This window comes from Phyllopteryx taeniolatus, chromosome 21 (genome assembly GCF_024500385.1).
Source record: "Phyllopteryx taeniolatus isolate TA_2022b chromosome 21, UOR_Ptae_1.2, whole genome shotgun sequence".
In the NCBI taxonomy this organism is placed as follows: Eukaryota; Metazoa; Chordata; class Actinopteri; order Syngnathiformes; family Syngnathidae; genus Phyllopteryx; species Phyllopteryx taeniolatus.
Window position 1 is genome coordinate 592,778 of NC_084522.1, and position 19,240 is coordinate 612,017.

The 19,240-nt window shown below is 50.0% G+C and overlaps 1 protein-coding gene across 4 annotated transcripts in view; it reads left to right on the forward strand.

The window, feature by feature from the left end:
• Positions 1-19,240, forward strand: part of pvrl2l (PVR cell adhesion molecule related 2 like) — a 41,823-nt gene that overhangs the window by 21,757 nt on the left and 826 nt on the right. The window contains exons 7-9 of one of the 4 annotated variants that reach the window (XR_009786070.1): positions 15,499-15,622; positions 15,755-16,266; positions 16,401-16,501. Coding sequence is in view for 1 of the 4 variants with exons in the window: in XM_061759592.1 (XP_061615576.1) it covers positions 970-1,499 (530 nt within the window). In the remaining 3 variants the exon portion in view is untranslated. Of the gene's footprint in view, positions 1-969; positions 5,181-15,498; positions 15,623-15,754; positions 16,502-19,240 lie in introns of those variants that run through there. The other 3 variants (XR_009786071.1, XR_009786069.1, XM_061759592.1) reach the window with 3 other exon arrangements.

The window sequence follows — 19,240 nt, forward strand, 5'->3', positions numbered from 1 at the left end:
GAAGTGGCCGGCAGAAATGCCACCGACATTCTGCAAAGATGCAGCGTGACTATTAAAACACTTCAAACGTCCACCGAAAGCATGCCCCAAAAGTCCGAAATGGACAATTGGCGTACGACTGTTCACCAACAAGGACAAACGATTTGCGTTTGTTTGCTTCGGGTTGTGCTGTCGTCAAAACAATCGTTCTCATGTCTGCAAGGAAGCGGTGGCGTCATTCGATTCAAAGCAAAACGAAAGATTCGTTTGCCACCCGGCGTCAGCCGCGAGATTCGCATCGGCTGCGCCACGAATTCCCCGTCGCACGATCCGGAAACAATTCGCAATGGCGCACGTGCCGGCAAGCGCAACTGAATTCAATATGAACCGCAGCGACCGTAAACCGTACGTGGCCGTTGCAGCATAAAAAGTTAGATTTGCAACACCTCGTTCGATGAGGCAGCGTGTGTGCGTCGGCGTCGGCGTCGGCGTCCGTGGGGCAAACTCGGCTGGCACCAACAGGAAATAAAGACGCAAACGGCTCGCTCGGGCTCGTTCGCGCGTGCCGATCCGTGGAGAAGACCGGCGAGCGCTTGTAAAGGTTGAGCGGAGGCAAGCGGACTCTTCTTGTTTGTCCGGGACGTTTCACCTGGAATCCAAACGGCTTGTTCAGCGGCAGATTTGAGGTGCGGGGTCCTCGCGTCGATGTCTTTAGCGGGCGAGGGTCGTCGCCAGGTGCGGCCGCCCGGCGACCCTTCTGAAAGCGAGAAGAGTCCGAGTTGCCTCAATTCAACGTTCGCGCGAGGCGTCCCGGCCCCTCGGCGGCCGCTTCGCCCGCGGAGTCAGACCTTCTTCTCAGAGGATTGCAGCACACTCCAAAGGCAGCGAGCGCCGCTACTTCCTTAACTGCCGCCATCCAACTTCCTCTTTCTTCTCCTCCACCCGTTTGTCCGTCCTTCCTTCCTTCCAACCCCTCCACCCTCTCTGCAGAAGCCTCGGAGGACCCGTCCAGCACCGGCGTAGTGGCGAGCGCCGTGATCGGATCCCTCCTGGCCCTGCTCTCGGTCGCCGCGCTGGCGGGCGTGCTGGTGACCCGCGGCCGCCGCCGGCACCGGCGCGGCGCCGACTCGGCGGCGGCGGCGGCGGCGGCGGGGGGCGGCAACGGCGACGGCGCCGATTACGGCAACAAGGCCCGTCTTCTCTTGGGCGGCGAGGGCAAGAACAACAGCGGGCCGGCGTACACGTACCGCGAGGGCTGCGACAACACCGGCACTCTGACGGAGAAGGCCGGCGACTTCCGGCGCCGCCCCGCCGAGCCCCGCGCCCGCGACGTCCTCCTGGACGAGGCGGAGACGAGGAAGTTTGACGACGGCCCGGAGGAGGACGAGCGCTACGAGCGATTCGAGGGCGGGAACGCGCTCCCTCCGGCCTATCGCGGCCGGGACGAGATTTACCTGGGCGACGACATGGAGTCTCAGCGGGACGGCTCCGTTATTTCCCGGACGGCCATTTACGTGTGAGGCGGCGAAGGAATCGCCGCGAAGCCCGTCCGCTCGAACTCCGTTGAAACTGCGCGACGCGTCCGCACGTGACCGGACGAGCGCCTCGCCGCATCGGAACGGACGCCGCCCGCCGCTCCTCGCCGCGTTGTCGTTCCTGGAGCTTCGACTCGGTTCCGTCGAGACGGCGAGAAGAAGAAACGCTTTCTGGCCTTCTTTTGAGCGTGTGTGCGAATGTGCGGCCGCTGCGGTGTTCGACTCCAGTCGCACGGCTCCACTCCGCTCACGTTGAAGTGGCCCATTTTAGGACTTCGGACTTACTCGGCTCGAACTTCCAAGAGACTCGACTTGACTTTGACTCGACATCACGCGACAATTCGTTCCCGAGATGTCTGTGTTTAGTCAAGATGTTCTTTTTTGGCGTGGAGGCGACAGGCCAGCTCGCCAATGAACATTCCGTTTTTGGAACACGACAACGGCAACATGCGAGGTTTGCGACGACAGTCGAAAGAGACGCGGCCCAAAATGACACGTCGCCGTCAGGCCCCGCACAGACGGCGAGCTACGTTAACTTCACGGTTTAGCTAACCGATCGCCGGTCAATGTACTAGTGCGGGCACCGGTGTCGACGCTCCCCTCGCGTCGTTCCCGCCGCGACGTCGGCTCTTTCGCTTTTTTGCTTTGGTTTATTTGTTTTCGGTTGAAGTTGAAGTTGAATCCATTTTCAGTTCCCATCCCCTCGCTTTGACTGCGCTCGATTGTATCGCTTCGTTTGCGACCGGTGTTAGCGAGTAATAATTACTCGGAACCACATTCTGTCCTTTCCTTCCAAAATGAATCCGCGACATTAGCGGGAGAAAATGCGTCATCAAGTGACGGTTGCGTTTGGAAGTTTCCACGTTTACAATTTGAGTTCTATTTGAAAAATTTTTGTTCCTATCACTTCCTGCTTCAAAACCCCACGCTTGTGATTGGCTCTCCCTGGTCATGTGCCATTCTGGAGTCGCCTCAAAGCTGACATATTTGTCCGAATGTGACCCCAAAGCGCCACCTTGTGGCGTAATCTCTTTTTGAACACCTAAAAGAACGCATGAACACTTTGGTCTGTATCCTGTTTTGACTTTTTGATCGAACGTTCACTTACCCGGTGGTCGTATGAAGTGACGATTGTAAACATTTGTCATTAGGTCGACAAGGTGTGCCGTGTGGTCAGCATAGTATACACATATGATGTTACAAAGACATTTTTTTGTGTGATGTATTTACATGTTATCTTGTTTGAATCGCTTTGTTATTTGTGCAAAGAACAAATGTGGATCATTCCAAAATAATCCTCGATGGACTTTTTGTCAAGGAACCATCCGAGGGTCCGGCTGATTCATTCATTGAAAATGAAATAAGGTCCTGAAAACTCGTCCCCATTCCAACCCCAACAGGTTCACTTGACGTCGAAGTCAACTTCCCAAGCCCGCTTCCGACTTGAAAGTCCACGTGCTTGATTTTTTTGCCGCAGTCGCTTGAAAGTCGGAGGTTTAAGACTCGAGACGGACTCGTGACTTACTCCCACCTCTGGTCAACGGCGCGCGTCACCTTCTATCTGCTGGGCGTCGACGTTGTGTGTCGCGCAAAGAATCCCATTCAGCAGACTGCATATCAAAATACCCTTCCCATGATTTCCCTTGGTTTCGGTCCCTCCCCGCATGCTTCTCTATTGGCGGCGTCCATCGCGTGCGTTTCGAAAAGCCAACCCGCGTCTTCGTTCCAAACCTCATTGGGCGACGCCCCCTAAATCCTCCTCAACGCGTCTTTTCAACAAGATTGTAGCTTTTATTCCTGTTTGTTCTTTTGCTCCCTTGTTCTGCGATTTGTTCCGGCAAATCCCGGGAACACTCGACACAATTGTGTGTGCGCGTGTGCGTGCTTGAGCATTGTAATTCGTGATTGCGTATGCTGAGGATTCGGATTTTCATGACAAATGTATTCTCATCCTTTTCGTATTTTTTAGCGCTCGACGACAAAGTGCTCACATGACATGGCCGTGAAAGAGGGTGCGCGCCATTTCAACGGGAACCCGGGATGCGGGTGCACGGATGGGGGTCGCGTGCGCTTGTCCAGCTCGTGTCCTTGAGTGCGGAAAGTGCCGGCAAAACGTGGGCAAAGCCAGATGGCGCTAACCACGACGCGATTCTGCACTCTTCCGAAACGGACCGCACTTGCTTCACGACGAATGAACGAGATCCGCTGTTGCCAGGCGGATCTCAAACGTGAAGATGTTGCTAGGTCGTCACCTGTAGGAGCTTCAGTTGGTATAAAAAGTCTACACACCCCTGTTGAAACCAGCCAGGTTTTTATGTGCCTTTGATTAACCCCAGATAAAGTTGATCTGTTCTAGTAGGCTTTTTTTTTTTTGCTTCCTACCAGTTTTGTTTTGTGCTAACTCTGACTGCTATTTGGAACTGTTCCTAATTCGCTCCACCTTGTCGAAGGTCCCAGGTCCAGCTAAAGAAAAACAGACAGACACCGCCACCACCGTGTTGCACTGGAGTGCTGGTGTTCATTTGGTGTTTTTACGCCAAACACAACTTTTGGAATTAAGGCCGAAAAGTGCAAACTTGGTTTCTTCGTACTGTTACACATTTTCCCACGTGTTTGGGAGATTTTGTTACGGTCGGGGGAAACCAAGGTCGAACTTTGGGGCCTTAGACAAGGTGGAGCGATTGATGAACAGTTCCAAACAGCAACAGTCAATGTTAGCACAAAACCTACAGGCTATGCTATCAAGCATATAAATGTCAGGAAATGCCTACTAGAACATCTGAACTTTCTTTGGAGGTAATCAGAGGCAACTAAAATGGTGGCAGGTGCGTGCTGACTCCAATTTAACGTGAGTTTGAATGTGATTGGTTCATTCTGAACACAGACACATCCTAGTTATAAGAGGGTGTGCACAATTGTGCAACCACATTGAAGTCATTTATTTGGAATTCCCCTCGTAAAAAGGTTCTTTTAAAAAACATCCCTTGTTAAAGGTGGAAATGATCTTGGTCTCATTTTTGATATCGCAAACAGCTGGCACTTGAAAAGGGATTTGGAACACGATTTACAGCCGCTATGTTTGCATTCTTAAGCTGGATTTACACTGCGGGCTTCGAGCGGAAGAATTATTATATCATGTTGTTCAATGTTGTGCTCAAAGAATGAGGCCTCTTCCGAACGTGTGTCAAAATCGTCAAAACGTAGCGGATATCTGCCGATGCGAGCGCAGTGTAAAAGCCCAAACGGTCAATAACGCCGCCCAAACGGTATGAACTCCGTCAACGCCGGCGCGACGTCATCCAAACGCACGCACCAGTGACGATGAAGCCCAGGCCAACTAAATGGCTAAACGTAACGCTTGCTCATTGTATTGTTTGTGTATTGTCGTTTACGTCCGTGTTGACGCCTGTGTCGTTATCGATGCTCGATTTGTGCTCCGGCGCGTGCGGGTTGTTTCGAGCGTTCTTTGAATGTAAACACAGTCACGTGTGTGACTTGGAACGGACTGGGAATCGAGCGCCGCAGTGTGCGCCGAGCCGCACTTTTGCCTTGTTCATCGGCTGCTTTCTCCTTTGTCGTTTTGACGTTTTGATTTCTTCTGGCGTCATGTCTTATTGCGGAGGAACTATAACATGGTGGCTGTAGAAAATAAAATGAATGCGCGTGTGTTATGTGACGTGTTTCGGTCGTTGCAGTACGGAAAAAAAAACAAAAAAAGCCAAAAGGCCGCGTGAGTACTTTGGAAGTGGTGTCTTTGCTTCATGTCGTGGCGTGCCATTGCAACCTGCAACCAGACGAGCCGGAATGTCGGTTTTCTCGCCTCCTCCTTGTCTAAAAATAAAATGTGATGATCAGGCGAGCGGTCGTGCCGTGTGGGTCGCACGTGCGAGCGTGGGAAGCTCCGTCAAAAGGAAGCCGAGATGTTTCAGCCTCCGTCGGCTGATCTTCTCGCACAAAAGGAGCGATTAGCCGCTGTAAAACCCGTTCCTCAACGTCCTGTGCGTTCCGCCGAAACATCGCACCAGTCGAGCCTTTCTGGTGTCGCCGCGTCCCCGAAGGGTGCTTTGACGCCAGCTCGGAAGAAGACGCTTCGATGAACAAACAAAACACTTTTCTTAACCGAGTTTCCAGACGCTTTCGCCCGATAAATCAAAGGAAAACCCGACTGAGCAAACCTCCGCGGGACGGCCGGCAATCGGTGCGCGATTACCCACGATGCGCCACCGGGCACCCGCTTGGTGATTTGCATAAATCTCGACACCTCAAGTGACGGAACTGAACCGTCGCCTTCCTTCTAGTTTCCTTCTGAGATGAAGTCAAGTTTATTTATAGCGCTTAATCACAAAAGCGTCTCAAAGGCCTTCGCAGGCCCGCGGCCAAAAGTCGATGACATCGCCAGGGGCCTCACGGGCCAAAACGGCGTACGCACAAAAATATCCAGATGTGGGAAGGAATCCGAGCGCGTTTCCTTCCTACTTCCCGATCGACGTGGAAATGAGCGCGCCCACGTTTGAATATGCAAATCGCGAGAACCGTGTTCATACGCCAAAATGTCCCACTTCTTGTTGAATTTCCTGGAGATTCCTGTTAAATAAAATGTCCTATTGATCGTGGAAGGAATCTAGTATCGGGGGTGTCATTTTGTTTCCAGCAAGCGCTACCGAGCGCATACGCGGTGCGCGCCCTCACAAAGTTTTTAGGACCGTTGAAGCCCCGAAAATGACGAGAAGAATCATGTGATGAAAGCGCCCTCGCAACCGCTTTTTCACAATTTAGTCTCGGCCATCTGTCAAGACACCTGCTTCGTACTGAGGCCCGTTTGGGAAATTTTTCCCGAGTGTCGGCACGGGGACCCCGGAATTCGCCCGAGATAGTCAAATCTTTTTATCTGCGGAGGTGGAAAACAAGGAACGAGCCGACGAATGTAGGAACTAAAAGTAAAAAGTCATCTGAAAAAGGACTCATCAAGTATGGATAGCTAAAAAATGAAATGGCTCCGAATCCGTTCTTCCCGTCCGTCACGGGGCCGTCGGGGAGAATTGCGAGGGCGTCGCCGGAGACCTCCCGGCGTTCTGTCCTCGTCTTCACAGCGCAAGCTGTTGCCGCCATCTTTTATTCAGCAGCAGGCTGGAAAGATTCGAGAGTCGTCTTGCGACTGAGAAGAGGAGGAGGAAGCGGCCTCGTCGTTATTGACGCCGACGGAAGCGCTTTGGACTGTGCGGGGAGCAGCTGGACCCAAGAGCAGGCGGAGGAAGATGGAAAGTGAGGAACAGTTGATTGAGCAAAGGTTACGGAGGAGGTGGTTCCGGATGGGTCGGCGGCGTGGAAAGGTGGCGGCCAGCGGGCACAACGGGAACGACGTGGCTCAGGAACACAGCGGAGCGCTGGCAACGAGGAGACACGAGAGTGAGCAAGGCGACGAGGCGTTATGTGGCTTACTTGCGGACGGTGGGCCGTGCTAGCGCTAGGAGAGGCTGCGATACTTTGGCGAGGATTTCCTGGAACAGGCGGACTTAAATAGCGGCGGTGATGAGGCTGATTGGAGACGGGGGGACGCAAAGAGCCCTCCCGGACTGCCCCGCAGGCTGCTGATTGGCCGCCGCCGCATAGGTCACCGGAAAATAAGAAGCGGTCGCCCGCTCGCGTCTCAGCTGATCAACGCAACATTTGACCGTGTCAACAGAACGCGCAACCAGCTGACCTTTGTGTGTCTGTGTGCGAATGTCAACATATGTGTGTCCACTTGGCTGAATGTGTGTGTGTGCGTGTGTGCGTGTCAGCCTCCATCTCGTCTCCTCGGAGTCGTTGGCGTTGTGCCCGGGCCTCGCACTTGGAGCCACATGGAGATTATTGCGCTTACTGCCCCGCGTTATTGTCGTCACTCTGCTCAGCTACTCTGCGTGTGTGTGTGTGTGTGTGTGTGTGCGCGCGTGTGCCATGAAGCGATAGTGTGGAACGGTAATCTCAGGGTGCCCACCGGCGAGTCAGTCGCTTATCTCTGCGGCAACATGCCGGTTGCTCTGTGTGCGTTTTGGTGTGCTCGCCGCACCCGCTCGATGTTGAGGATGTGCGTCCCATCCGGGGGCCTCGTGAACGTTTGTGTGATGTTTGCGTCGAATATCGGAACCGCCGATTGCAGCGTACGATGCGACGCGTGTCGACGATCGTGTACATGCAAGCGTGGCAACGAGCCACTCCACAAACAGGCCCCGTAGAAATCCGCCCACGGCCACTAGAGGGGGATGGAGGGAGCGCAAATGTGCGGAAAGTGTCTTCTTTGTCGATTTTATCGGCATTTGCAGTAGGGACGAAAGCGGGAAATGACACAATGAGGGCAAAGTGGCCCGCAGGCGCAAACTCGCCAGGCGCCGATGCGGGCCGCGTACACGACGAGGGGGAGGAGCCCCCGGGACGCCGTGCGATGTCGACGTCGACGTCAACTTCTATTACTTTGCCAAACATTTTGAAGATCAAATGCGGTATTTGAAAAATCGAACCTAAAAAGATATTTTGAAGGTAAACAATTACAAATTAAAAATTAAATATTTCAAATTAAATGATAGAAAATACTATATTTCAAAATAAGCAAAATAGACTATTTCCAATTAAACTGAGATCAAATATTTGAAAATAAAATATTTCAAATTAAATATTTCAAATATAAAAGGATCAAATGCTTAAAAATAAAACAAGATAAAATACTCCCAAAATCAAATTTGGTCAAATATGTCAAAATAAATGAAATGAGATCAAATCTTTCAAAATAAAGTAAGATACTTCAAAACTGAATGCGATTTTCTAATATTCGTATCATATTACTAAATATGAATGAATGAATTCATATTAATAATGATAACGACTTTAAAGAACAGCAGCCTTCATAGGATCTCAGAATGCTCCCGAACGAACGAACGCACGCAGCAATGCAACTGCGGACGTCTCGGCGCCGTCCACCGCCACCACGACGACGACGACGACCGCGACGACGTCGACGTCGACGACTTCGCTGGACATCGTCGGTGAGCGCCACAAGTCGAGCGTCGTCGTGCGCTCGGCGTGTTGCCCGCTGAAGGATGTCGACGCGCAATCGCGTGCAGAGAGACGCGCGAGCGTTGTTTGCAAACCTTCCCGACGACTTTCATCGTTCCGACGTCCATCTGCTCGTCTCCGAACGCCCCGTCGAGTCGCATCGCGCCGGCTTCGGCGTGTGCAACTAGAGCGTGAGAATGGCTGGGGCGTAAAACGGCTGCGTGGCGGATGAACACGTCCGAAGATGCCAAAGGAAAGTTCAGATCATGATGATGATGTGAAGTTTGTGTCTGGAAATCATACCCCAAAAAATTCCACACGGTATTCGTTCCAACTGGACTATTTTCCACAAACTCCATCAGCAACAAACATGGCCGCCACGTCGTCCTCCTCCAAAATGGCTGCTCCCGTACGCTTTGAAAAGACAGCTCCCGAAATATGGCCGCCCCGACGCTCAACAAACACGGCCGCTACTTTGCGCTCCACAAACTCGCGTCACAAATATGCTCGCGACGTTAGCATTAGCATTAGCAAATATGCTAGCGTTTTTCATTTAGCATTAGCATTGCTCACAAGGGGAAATGACACTGCCAACGTTTTTTTTCAGTTTGGGGGAGAAAAGGGAAAAGTTTACTTGGAGCTTAGCGAGCTGAAAGAAGGAAGCCGCACGTTGCGCGCCGACCATCTGCCGCCTTTGAAACGCCGCGTGCACAGGTGACCGTCATGCGGCACATAACATTAAAAAAAAAAAAACAAGAACAACTTGGCCTTTTTGTAACTTTGACCATTTAAAAAATGTGTTTTTTTTATCGGCTAACGTTAGAATAGATGAAGCAGAGACGCAAACGACAGCAGATGTTTAATTGGAACATACACCGCAAATATGGCTGCCGAAATCCACTCTACAAATATGGCCGCCACTGCGCATTTCACACAAAAATGCACAACGCGTAATCAAGGAAGCGACCGGTCAGTCCGTGCTGGTGGCTAGCGGCTAACGATGCTAACGTGCCAATTGAAGACAGAAACAAACTTCCCGTGAGGCCCGACATGCAGTCGCTCTTTTCCTGCAGCGACATTCTCTCGCGCTTGATATGAACTTTTTTTTTTCTTTTTTTTTGGACTTGCGAAAGTGACACACACACACAGGTCAGTGTTTGTGTCTATGTTTAACAACACAACCTTCGACTGCTTGCAACAATGTTCCTGTCCTCTTTGTTTCCACTCAATTTTTCCTGACGTGCTGACTCGCCCGCAGCGTGCGCGCGCGCGCGCGTGTGAACGCGCTGTCGACAACACAGCAGCTCTGCGGGCCGTCGTCCGTTTGCTTCTCTGCGTCTCGGCTTCTTTGCGTCGCGTGCACGTACGGCGCCATGTGCGCCTTCAAACATAAACTGTACATTTCACACAGGTGGAGAATTCGAATGACAGCATCTACAAGATGGCAGCTCGTAGCCTGAGGCTGCAAAACCCTCACACGCGCACACGCACGCGTGCAGGCGCCCTTGCGCACACACGCGCGTGGAGTTGTTGCAGCTAAAGGTTGCCTTTTGTCAGCAAGGTGATGGGAGGATAAATCAGCATGCGTTGCCTCCAATTGACGCCACAGCCTTTTATTATGCAAATGAGGCAGCACATTAGCGCGCCGCATTCTCATTCCAGTTCGGCACAGGCCGGACACTTCGTTAGTTACCGCCGCTAACGACGACGCGGCGCTTCCGAAGAATGCGCGCGCGATATTTGGCCCGCTATTTTTAGATTGCTGTTTTCAGCTCCCTCGCTCACTACATTCCCACTTGCTCCCTTGCCCACTGTTTTCACCTCCCCTTTCCTTTGTTGCTCCAGGCCCCCTCACTCGCTCACTACATTCATGCTTGCTCCCGTACCCACTACATCAGTATTTTTTCCCCACCTTAATTGTTAATGTTACTCCCTAGACTGTTCTCTCACGTCCCTCACTCAGTACATTCTGGCTTGCCCCCTTACCCAGTACATCACTACCTTTTTTCCACCTCCCTCCCTTACTCACTACATCAGTACCTGTCTTTTTCCCTCCGTCGCCGGTTAGTCTGAGTAGCTCGTTTGCCACAACTCCTCCCGCACGTACTCACCTATTTCCTTCCCGCTGTCGCTCCCGACGTCTTTCGCTTCCTCGTCCCCTTGCTCGCGACCTTGTCGGACAGCGAGCCGGCTTGCCCCCCCTCTCCTTCCTTGCTTCCTTCCCCGCTACCTCCTCTCCTCCTTGCTTCCTCCTCCCTGTCAGGCTTTGACCCACTTTGCCGATGGACGCTTTGGGGGCTGTGTGTCTTTCAGATAAACTCGTTTGCTGGGGATCATTTAGAGAGACGTTTCTTTGCACGCACACACACACACACACACACACACCAATCTTCTCTACACTCGGGAAGCGTGTGTGTGTGTGTGTGTGTGTGTTTGTGTAATCTGTTAAGTGGGTAGAGCTATACGGAAATAGGGGACACACAAAACAGCGAGCACTGATAGGCGGATTGAAACAAAGATCACACTGGACTGCTTTGTGTGTGTGTTTGTGCAGTTTGTGCGAAAACTGTGATTTAAAAAAAACAAGAAAAAAGATAAACAAATGAGGAATCATTAAATTGAAGACAAATATCTTCCAATAGAAGATGAAAATCTTACTCGGCAAGATTAGCCAGCATCCTGAAAATCCATCTCGCCTTCGGACAGTCCACTGGCGCGGCCGCTTTAGAGGGCCTCGTTGTCGGCCTCGAGCGCACGCACGTCAAGCAGAGATAGGCGGACTCGCGGGGAGGGAGGTGGAATTTTGGGGGGAACAAAGTCCGACCTGACAGCCAGCGTGCGGAGACCGGGACTTCGGACGGGTGGAGCCGCTTTAGCGCGCCTCGTTGTCCGCCATGAGTGCGCGCACAACGTGGAGAGAAGGCGGAAGTGGGAGTCGGCCATCCGCGGGTCGCTTGCCACGCCCCCCACCAAATTTAAGCACGCTCGTCTGGAACGCTCCTCATTGGTGTCGTGCGTGTTATCTGAGGTCAAAGGTTGCGGATGAAAGACGATCGCACGGGGAGGGAAAAACAATTGCATCTCCCTCGTCACGATGTCTTCCGTCACGATAACCCTCATCATCCCAATATCCCTCCGCTGATATCCTAACATTACTAATCCCCAAAACTAAAATCGTAGAAACTACATCCATTCCTCTCAAATGCAGACAGCAACAGAAAAAGAAATCCTCTTACAATATCAACATGAGTCCCGTGATCATTTTACCGATTGTTATTTAGCTGCGTTGTCTGTGTTTCTGACTTGACTTGAATATTCGGACTCAGGCGAAGGAATCACTCGCCGTGATACGTTTGGAATGTTGGAATCAAAGAAATAGGACAATACATAATGTCATGTTGGTGAATGGACAATTTTGTGCTTGAGTGCAAAGTGTGATTGTTGCTGCAGCAGTCGTCGTGATGGCGCGTGTGCGTGCGTCACGATGAGCAAAACGTGCTCACCGCATCAATAATTCCCGCGGGACGAGTTCAAAGGTCGCTCGGGGGCCGAGGAGCCGGCGGCGGGCGGTCACGATGGCTTAGCCTCGCGTTTGGCCAAGAAGTCAACACGTCACGTCCTGAGCTATCCTCTCATCCTTAATCGATGGCTTCTTCTTCTTCTTCTTCTTCTTCTCTTTCCTTCTTTGACTTTCTTTCTTTCTTTGGCTTTCATCGATTGTCTTCTTCTGTTCTTGATTTTTTTGGTGCTTTCAGTTTGCTTCTTCAGAGGTTTGAATTTGTCTTGCGTGCTCGGAAGGTTTCGTGCTCTAAATATTTGTGGTTCGAATTTCTTTTCTTCTTTTGTGGTTTGAATGGATTGCCTTCTGTCGTTTCAGTAGCCTTGTTTTGATGTGAATTTCGTTCACCTACTTGCATAATTGCCAAAGTCATTTTGGAATCTTTTCTTTTGAAATGTTCGCAATCACATTGATATTTGGATCGGTGTCGTGAAAGTAAGTCAAAAGATGACCGAAGCAAGTACGCGAGCAATGAGGCTAGCGATTTCTTTTCTTCCTGGAAAAAAACGTGACCTCGCTTCGTCGTTTAGGTCAACTCGAACTTTGTTTGTTTGTTTGTTTGTTTGTTTTTGTCGGTCGGATATCAAAGCTTCCCCGAACAAACGAGAGCACCTTCAAATGGTCTTCGGCGGCACCGAGCTGCTCGCCTTAGCATTTTTTAATTGCTCCTCCTCCTCCTCAAGTGGAATAAAAAGCTTTTAGCGTCAAAATCATTCCGCTTTAGTCGCTGTAATTGCCGGCTGATTGCAGTCATTTCCATGCACTCGTCACTTTTTAATGCCGAGGGCGTGTGTGTGTGTGTGTGTGTCTGTGCGTGTGCGCGTGCGTGCGTGCGTGTTGGGGGCATCCTTATTTGCAGCGTTTCTGGATTTGATTTCTTTGCAGGCGGTTGGGAGTCAATTTGTCTGCAAATGGGAACGAACGGCCACGCATCTCCGTGGAGCGGTGTGAAGGGATGAGGGAGGAAGGGAAGGAGGAAGGAAGGAAGGGAGGAAGGAAGGGAGGAAGGGAGGGAGGGAGGGAGGAAGGAAGGAAGGAAGGAAGGAAGGAAGGAAGGAAGGAAGGAAGGAAGGAAGGAAGGAAGGGAGGGAGGGAGGGAGGGAGGGAGGGAGGGAGGGAGGGAGGGAGGAAGGAAGGAAGGAAGGAAGGAAGGAAGGGAGGGAGGGAGGGAGGGAGGGAGGGAGGAAGGAAGGAAGGGAGGAAGGGAGGGAGGGAGGGAGGGAGGGAGGGAGGGAGGGAGGGAGGGAGGGAGGGAGGGAGGAAGGAAGGAAGGAAGGAAGGAAGGAAGGGAGGGAGGGAGGGAGGGAGGGAGGGAGGAAGGAAGGAAGGAAGGAAGGAAGGAAGGAAGGGAGGAAGGGAGGGAGGGAGGGAGGAAGGAAGGGAGGAAGGAAGGGAGGGAGGAAGGGAGGGAGGGAGGGAGGGAGGGAGGGAGGGAGGAAGGAAGGAAGGAAGGAAGGAAGGGAGGGAGGAAGGGAGGGAGGAAGGAAGGGAGGAAGGGAGGGAGGAAGGGAGGGAGGGAGGGAGGGAGGGAGGGAGGAAGGAAGGAAGGAAGGGTGGGAGGAAGGAAGGAAGGAAGGAAAGAAGGAAGGGAGGAAGGAAGGAAGGAAGGAAGGAAGGAAGGAAGGAAGGAAGGAAGGGAGGGAGGAAGGAAGGAAAGAAGGAAGGAAGGAAGGAAGGGAGGAAGGAAGGGAGGGAGGAAGGAAGGAAGGAAGGAAGGAAGGAAGGAAGGGTGGGAGGGAGGGAGGGAGGGAGGGAGGGAGGGAGGAAGGAAGGAAGGAAGGGAGGAAGGAAGGAAGGAAGGGTGGGAGGGAGGGAGGGAGGAAGGGAGGGAGGAAGGAAGAAAGGGTGGGAGGGAGGAAGGAAGGAAGGAAGGAAGGAAGGAAGGAAGGGAGGGAGGAAGGAAGGAAGGAAGGAAGGGAGGAAGGCAAAGTGTCACAGGAAGTGGACTCCTCCTCTTCTCTCAAATCTTCCTCTTCCTTCACCTCTTATTCTTCCACTCGTCTTCCTTTTCCTCTTTTTCTTCCTCTTGTTCCTGGAACGATGAAAAGATGAATGGATGAATGTTAGCTTGATGATGATGATGATGATGATGATGTCTGCCTGTCTGTCCACTCAGCCACCCATCAGAATTGTTGCGTGTTGACTTCAGGGACAGTCTGTAAATGTCGACGTTTACAAATGTCGAACAACTGAACGTCCTTCAACGTTGAACGTCTTAACGCGAGTCTGGCGGTGCCTTTAGGGTCCGTCTGAAATCTTCGGCAAACAACTTGGAGCACAGTGCCACCTGCTGGTGAGAGGAACGATTCTTGTTGTCTTTTTTGTATGCGTGTCATCACAAGTGCGTTAAACAAAAAAAAAGTGTATGACCTTGAAACTTCTTCCACTTTGTGCGAGGCAAAAATAAACACACGCGCTTTATGTTCAAGACGGATGCAATGTGACCTTGGCCGCTTTTTTTCTTCATGATGTCGAAAAGATTCCTGCATGAAAAAGACTTGAGTGGAGCAAAAAGCTTTTCAAAATATTTGAGACTTCAGCTGCACTTTAAGTCAAATGCTGCATTTGTTTTCTCCCAAAACGTTCAGATCAGATCTTTGTTTTCTTTTCTTGTTATTCAGCGTTTTCCTCAATTATTTGGGAATGAATTTGAAGATCGTCCAAAAGTTCCTTTCCATCAGTAGTTCAATTGAAAAAGTGAAACATTTTAGAGATTCAATCAAGACAAGAAGAGGACAATTTTCTTAAGTAAGCTATAATCCATCCATCCATTTTCCACCCATGTAAGCTATAATTATTTTTGAAAAGAATTCCATTTGAAAATGTATTCCAGTTAGCCGCCAGCACGCCCGCGTGACGAGAAGCGCTACGGAAGAGGAGTGCCTCCCAAAAATCTGTTTCAATCAGGAAACTAGCAATCTCTGACACTGTGCTTTACAAAATAATAACTGGAATAGATTGTAATGAAGTCAACGGATTTTGCTTCGATTCAATGGACATTGTGCTGCTCCTTCTGGTGTGCCACCTGGGGGCAGTATACTACAGAAAAGTCCATATACTGTACGTGGAGACGGTCACAATTGTTCAGTAAGCCGCAGTAACATGAGTCGTTCTTTGCAGAGGATCAAGAACGGTTTCGCTCGGGCAAAGTTACGTGAGAATCGAGCCGGAGCTGGATAAATCAAGAAATCCATAAATCAATCGAACGTGATCCGATCTTCCTCGAAGTCACAACGACGGACGAATAGAATCGGCGGTCGTTTCGGCCTGAACCGACACGTGCGCTCTCCGACGAGCTCCGGGAGAAATCGTCGCCACGGGCTCCTCGTCCTTTTCATACCCAAACGTGGCGCGAAGGCGTCGGACGGCCGCTGTGTTGTGTGTGTCGCCCCCTAGAGGAGGAGCGTGGCACCGCGTCGGGCCCGTCGCACGCCACGCTCATCGGCGGCCTCCTCGCCGCCCTCGCCGTCGCCGGCGCCGGCCTCGTCTTCTTCGTCCGCAGACGCCGGCGGGACGCCGAGTGAGTCCTGCGCCGTCATCTTCATTATTGATCAGTCGTGTGCGCCAAATATGGACACTTTTGTTTCAGCGATCCTTTTGAATGACCGTGCTTGTTTTGTCATTTTAATACGAATGCCTGTCGTCCAATCAGCGGCCCCCCCGAGCGCAAGCCCCCGCCCCCGGTCAAGAGCGCCGGCTCCGCAGAACTGGTGAGTGGACTCCAGCAATCAATTAGCGTTTCTTCGGATGATCCAATTTTCACTTCATGAGGCTGAAAATGACGATTTACCTTTGTTCATCTCTCTATGCCGGCGACATATAGTGACCGGACAGAACAACGAAATGCTCTGCCACTAGATGGCGCCATTAGCCTGTGAATCCACCTGTTGCCGTCAGTACAACAGAATAACTCCATTTCATTGAGGAGAGAGCTGAGAGGAAGTCGTCGTTTATTTCATCGTTTTTGCCATTTTGGATTGTTTTGGGGAGTAAAACGTAAACATGCAACTTTTCATTTGGAACTTGTTTTTCCAGCGAGAAACCAAATTGTCTTAAGATGAGCACTTTTTTTTCTACAATAATTACAACGTTCTTGTCATGTTAAGACAAGTCTTATACTATTTTTACTGGAACAAAAATACAATTTACAGATTACAGCAGATTGTGAGTATGACTGAGATTCTTTGAGTGAAAAAAAAAATGTTTTTGTTTTTTTTTCTTTTTTTTCTTCTCTCTTACAATTACAACTTTACTTTTGACCCCAAAAATAAATCATCAACTTCACTGTGTGTTGTCAGCTCAAGAAGCCGTCGGAAGCGCCCGCCGAGCCGCCGCCGCCGCCGAGATGGCGCCGCTCAGGAACGTCTACTACGAGCCCACCGGAAGACCGGCCGGCACGGTACCACACCGAAATACAATTTCATTCTTGTGAAATGAAGTATTATTAAAACCTTTTTCAACAAAACATACGACTTTATTTTTATAAAACCACAACTTTTGAAGTTAAAAAAAAATCATTGAATTTTTTTTTCTATTATTTCTATTATTTTTTTTAAAACAATTTCATTAAGATTACTTTTTTTATTGTCTACAAAAAAAAACAGTGGTAAGATTTCAATATTTTAACCAAAATAAAATCACTTAAGAGCACGACTTTTTCGACGATTGCAAAATTTCGACATTTATTTAGAATTCATCACATGGTTAAGTTTTTCCTCAACAACAACAATAGCACGTGTAATATTCATTTCAATGTACATTGCGCTGCTCCTTCAAGTGTGTGCGCTGTGGCCACCCGTTGCTTAAAGGGTTATAACACTGCCATACTGATGCTATTCATTAGCTCGTCTGTGGCATTTTGCATTGTTGGATAATCGCAGCGTTTTCAATACGTCACGTTGCAATTCTCTTTATTTTGCGTTGAGTTTGAGATGAAACTTCAACTGGGGCGGCAACGAAGAGCTCGGAGCTTCTTCTTCGCCAGTCAGAGTAAAACGTCGGCCCGTCCACGTCTCGTATCTCCCAAAACTCGCGAGTCGGGTCGCTCGTATCTCAAGGCACCACTGGAAATATTATACTTTTATTCACCCTGACAAATGAACTCAAGTTAACGGATAAAAATAATGACCCGCCCAGCGCTAGCCGCTCGCTGAGCTCGATGACTTCCTGCGAGCGCCTCAGCTCCTATTAAATGGGGGAAAAAAATAATAAGAATCAATTCCCAACCCGATGAAGTAACATTCCACTCTTATATTATTTATTTATTTATTTTGGGAATTTGCACACAAACGCACACAAGCACATTCAGGCGTCCATCGCAAGGAACGCAACACAAACACGTGCGTGTGCACGTAAACACACCGGACTCTCCGTTAGGTACACAATCCGGGGTCTCCGTTGTCGTATTTTACCCTTCATAACGCGCCACACATTTTCAATGGGATGGACAGGTCTGGACTGCAGGCAGGCCAGTCTAGTCCCCGCGCTCTTTTACGAAGAAGCCACGCTGTTGTAACTCGCGCAGAATGTCGTTTGGCATCGACTCGCTGAAATAAGCAGGAGCGTCCGTGAAAAAGAAGTTGCTTGGATGGCGGCATATGTTTGTCCAAAACCTGTATGTACCGGTCAGCATGAATGGTAAGTTACCCATGCCATTGGCACTAACGCAGCCCCATAGCATCACAGATGCTGGCTTTTGAACTTTGCGTCCATAACGGTCCGGATGGTTCTTTTCCTCTTTGGCCCGGAGGACACGACGTCCACAATGCAGGGAAGCTCCTTTTCTAGCCAATCACGGCACCCACCTGTTCACCTGCGGGATGTTCCAAACAGCTGTTTGATGAGCATTCCTCAACTTTCTCACTCTTTTTCTTTTTTTTTTTTTTCCACCTGTCCCATCTTTTTGGGAACGTGTTGCTGCCATCAAATTCCAAGTTCATGATTATTTGCTCAAAACAATCAAGTTGATCAGTTTGAACATGAAGCATCTTGTCTTTGTAGTGGATTCAATGAAATATAGCTTGAACGTGATTTGCAAATCATTGTATTCTGTTTTGATTTATGTTTAACACATTAGAATTGGGGTTGTATTTGTTAAATCTTTTGTTTGTTTGTTTGTTTTTGCACACCCAGCACTGGAACAGTAAGTCCGCCAAAAGCGGATGTTCGAAACGTAACCATGTGATGAATTCTCATTTTGTGACAATCGTGTTTGTTGTTTTGCCGCATGCCCCGTGAAATATTTCAACACCATTTTTCTCCCCCTCATTTGGGGGGAGAAAAATGTTAGAATATTACAAGTTAGATTTTCTTCCAGAAAGAAAGTCATCATTTTTAAGATTAAACTTGTAATTTCCCAAAAGGAAAAGATTGAAAGTTGTTTTTCTTTTTTCTTTTTCTTAATGCAGCAGTGCCTTGAAGTACGAGTCGAATTCCCTCCCACAAAAAAAAATAAAAAAATGTTTTTTTATTTTGGGGAAAACTATCACTCTCTAAACTTGTACTTGTAAACGCATACAGTAACGACAGAATTCAAGAGAATGTCAAGAACTTCGTTGCTGTGTGCTCATGATTCTTCGGGCATTTGAAAAGATTTCCCAGGTGTCACGAGCGAAAAACGGAAATCTTACCCACAAGCGGATTATTCCAGGAAATCAAATGTTGAAGGGAAACTATGAGTATGAGACCGTCCCACAATGATGGCAGACAATGCTGCAAACCTTTTGAAAAGGAATTTCCCCCCAAATGTACCTTAATGCAGCGGAACGCGCGGGCGAGACCATAAAGGCTTTTCAAAGTTTGCCAAGTGACAGCAAATAGGAAGACGCGCTTGAAATAGCTCCCCATCCGAACCAACGAGAATTCAGCCCGCCCGTGACGTCGCTCGCCCACGCTCCCGGCCAACCGCGTGCGTTTGATTTCAATGGACTAGTGACCTTTCGGACTGGCGGCGCACGACCGAGACCAAACGGGTCGAAGCCCTCCGAACCTCTAGGGGGCGATCGTTTTTTCTTTCAGCTATCATTTGAAGGATGCCAGGCCGTCGCCTGAGGCTTTGCCCTTTTTCCAAGCTTTTCGTTCCCTTGCCAGGACTCTCCAACGAAACGGGATCCGTTCTTCATAAACGTCGCGGCGGAAG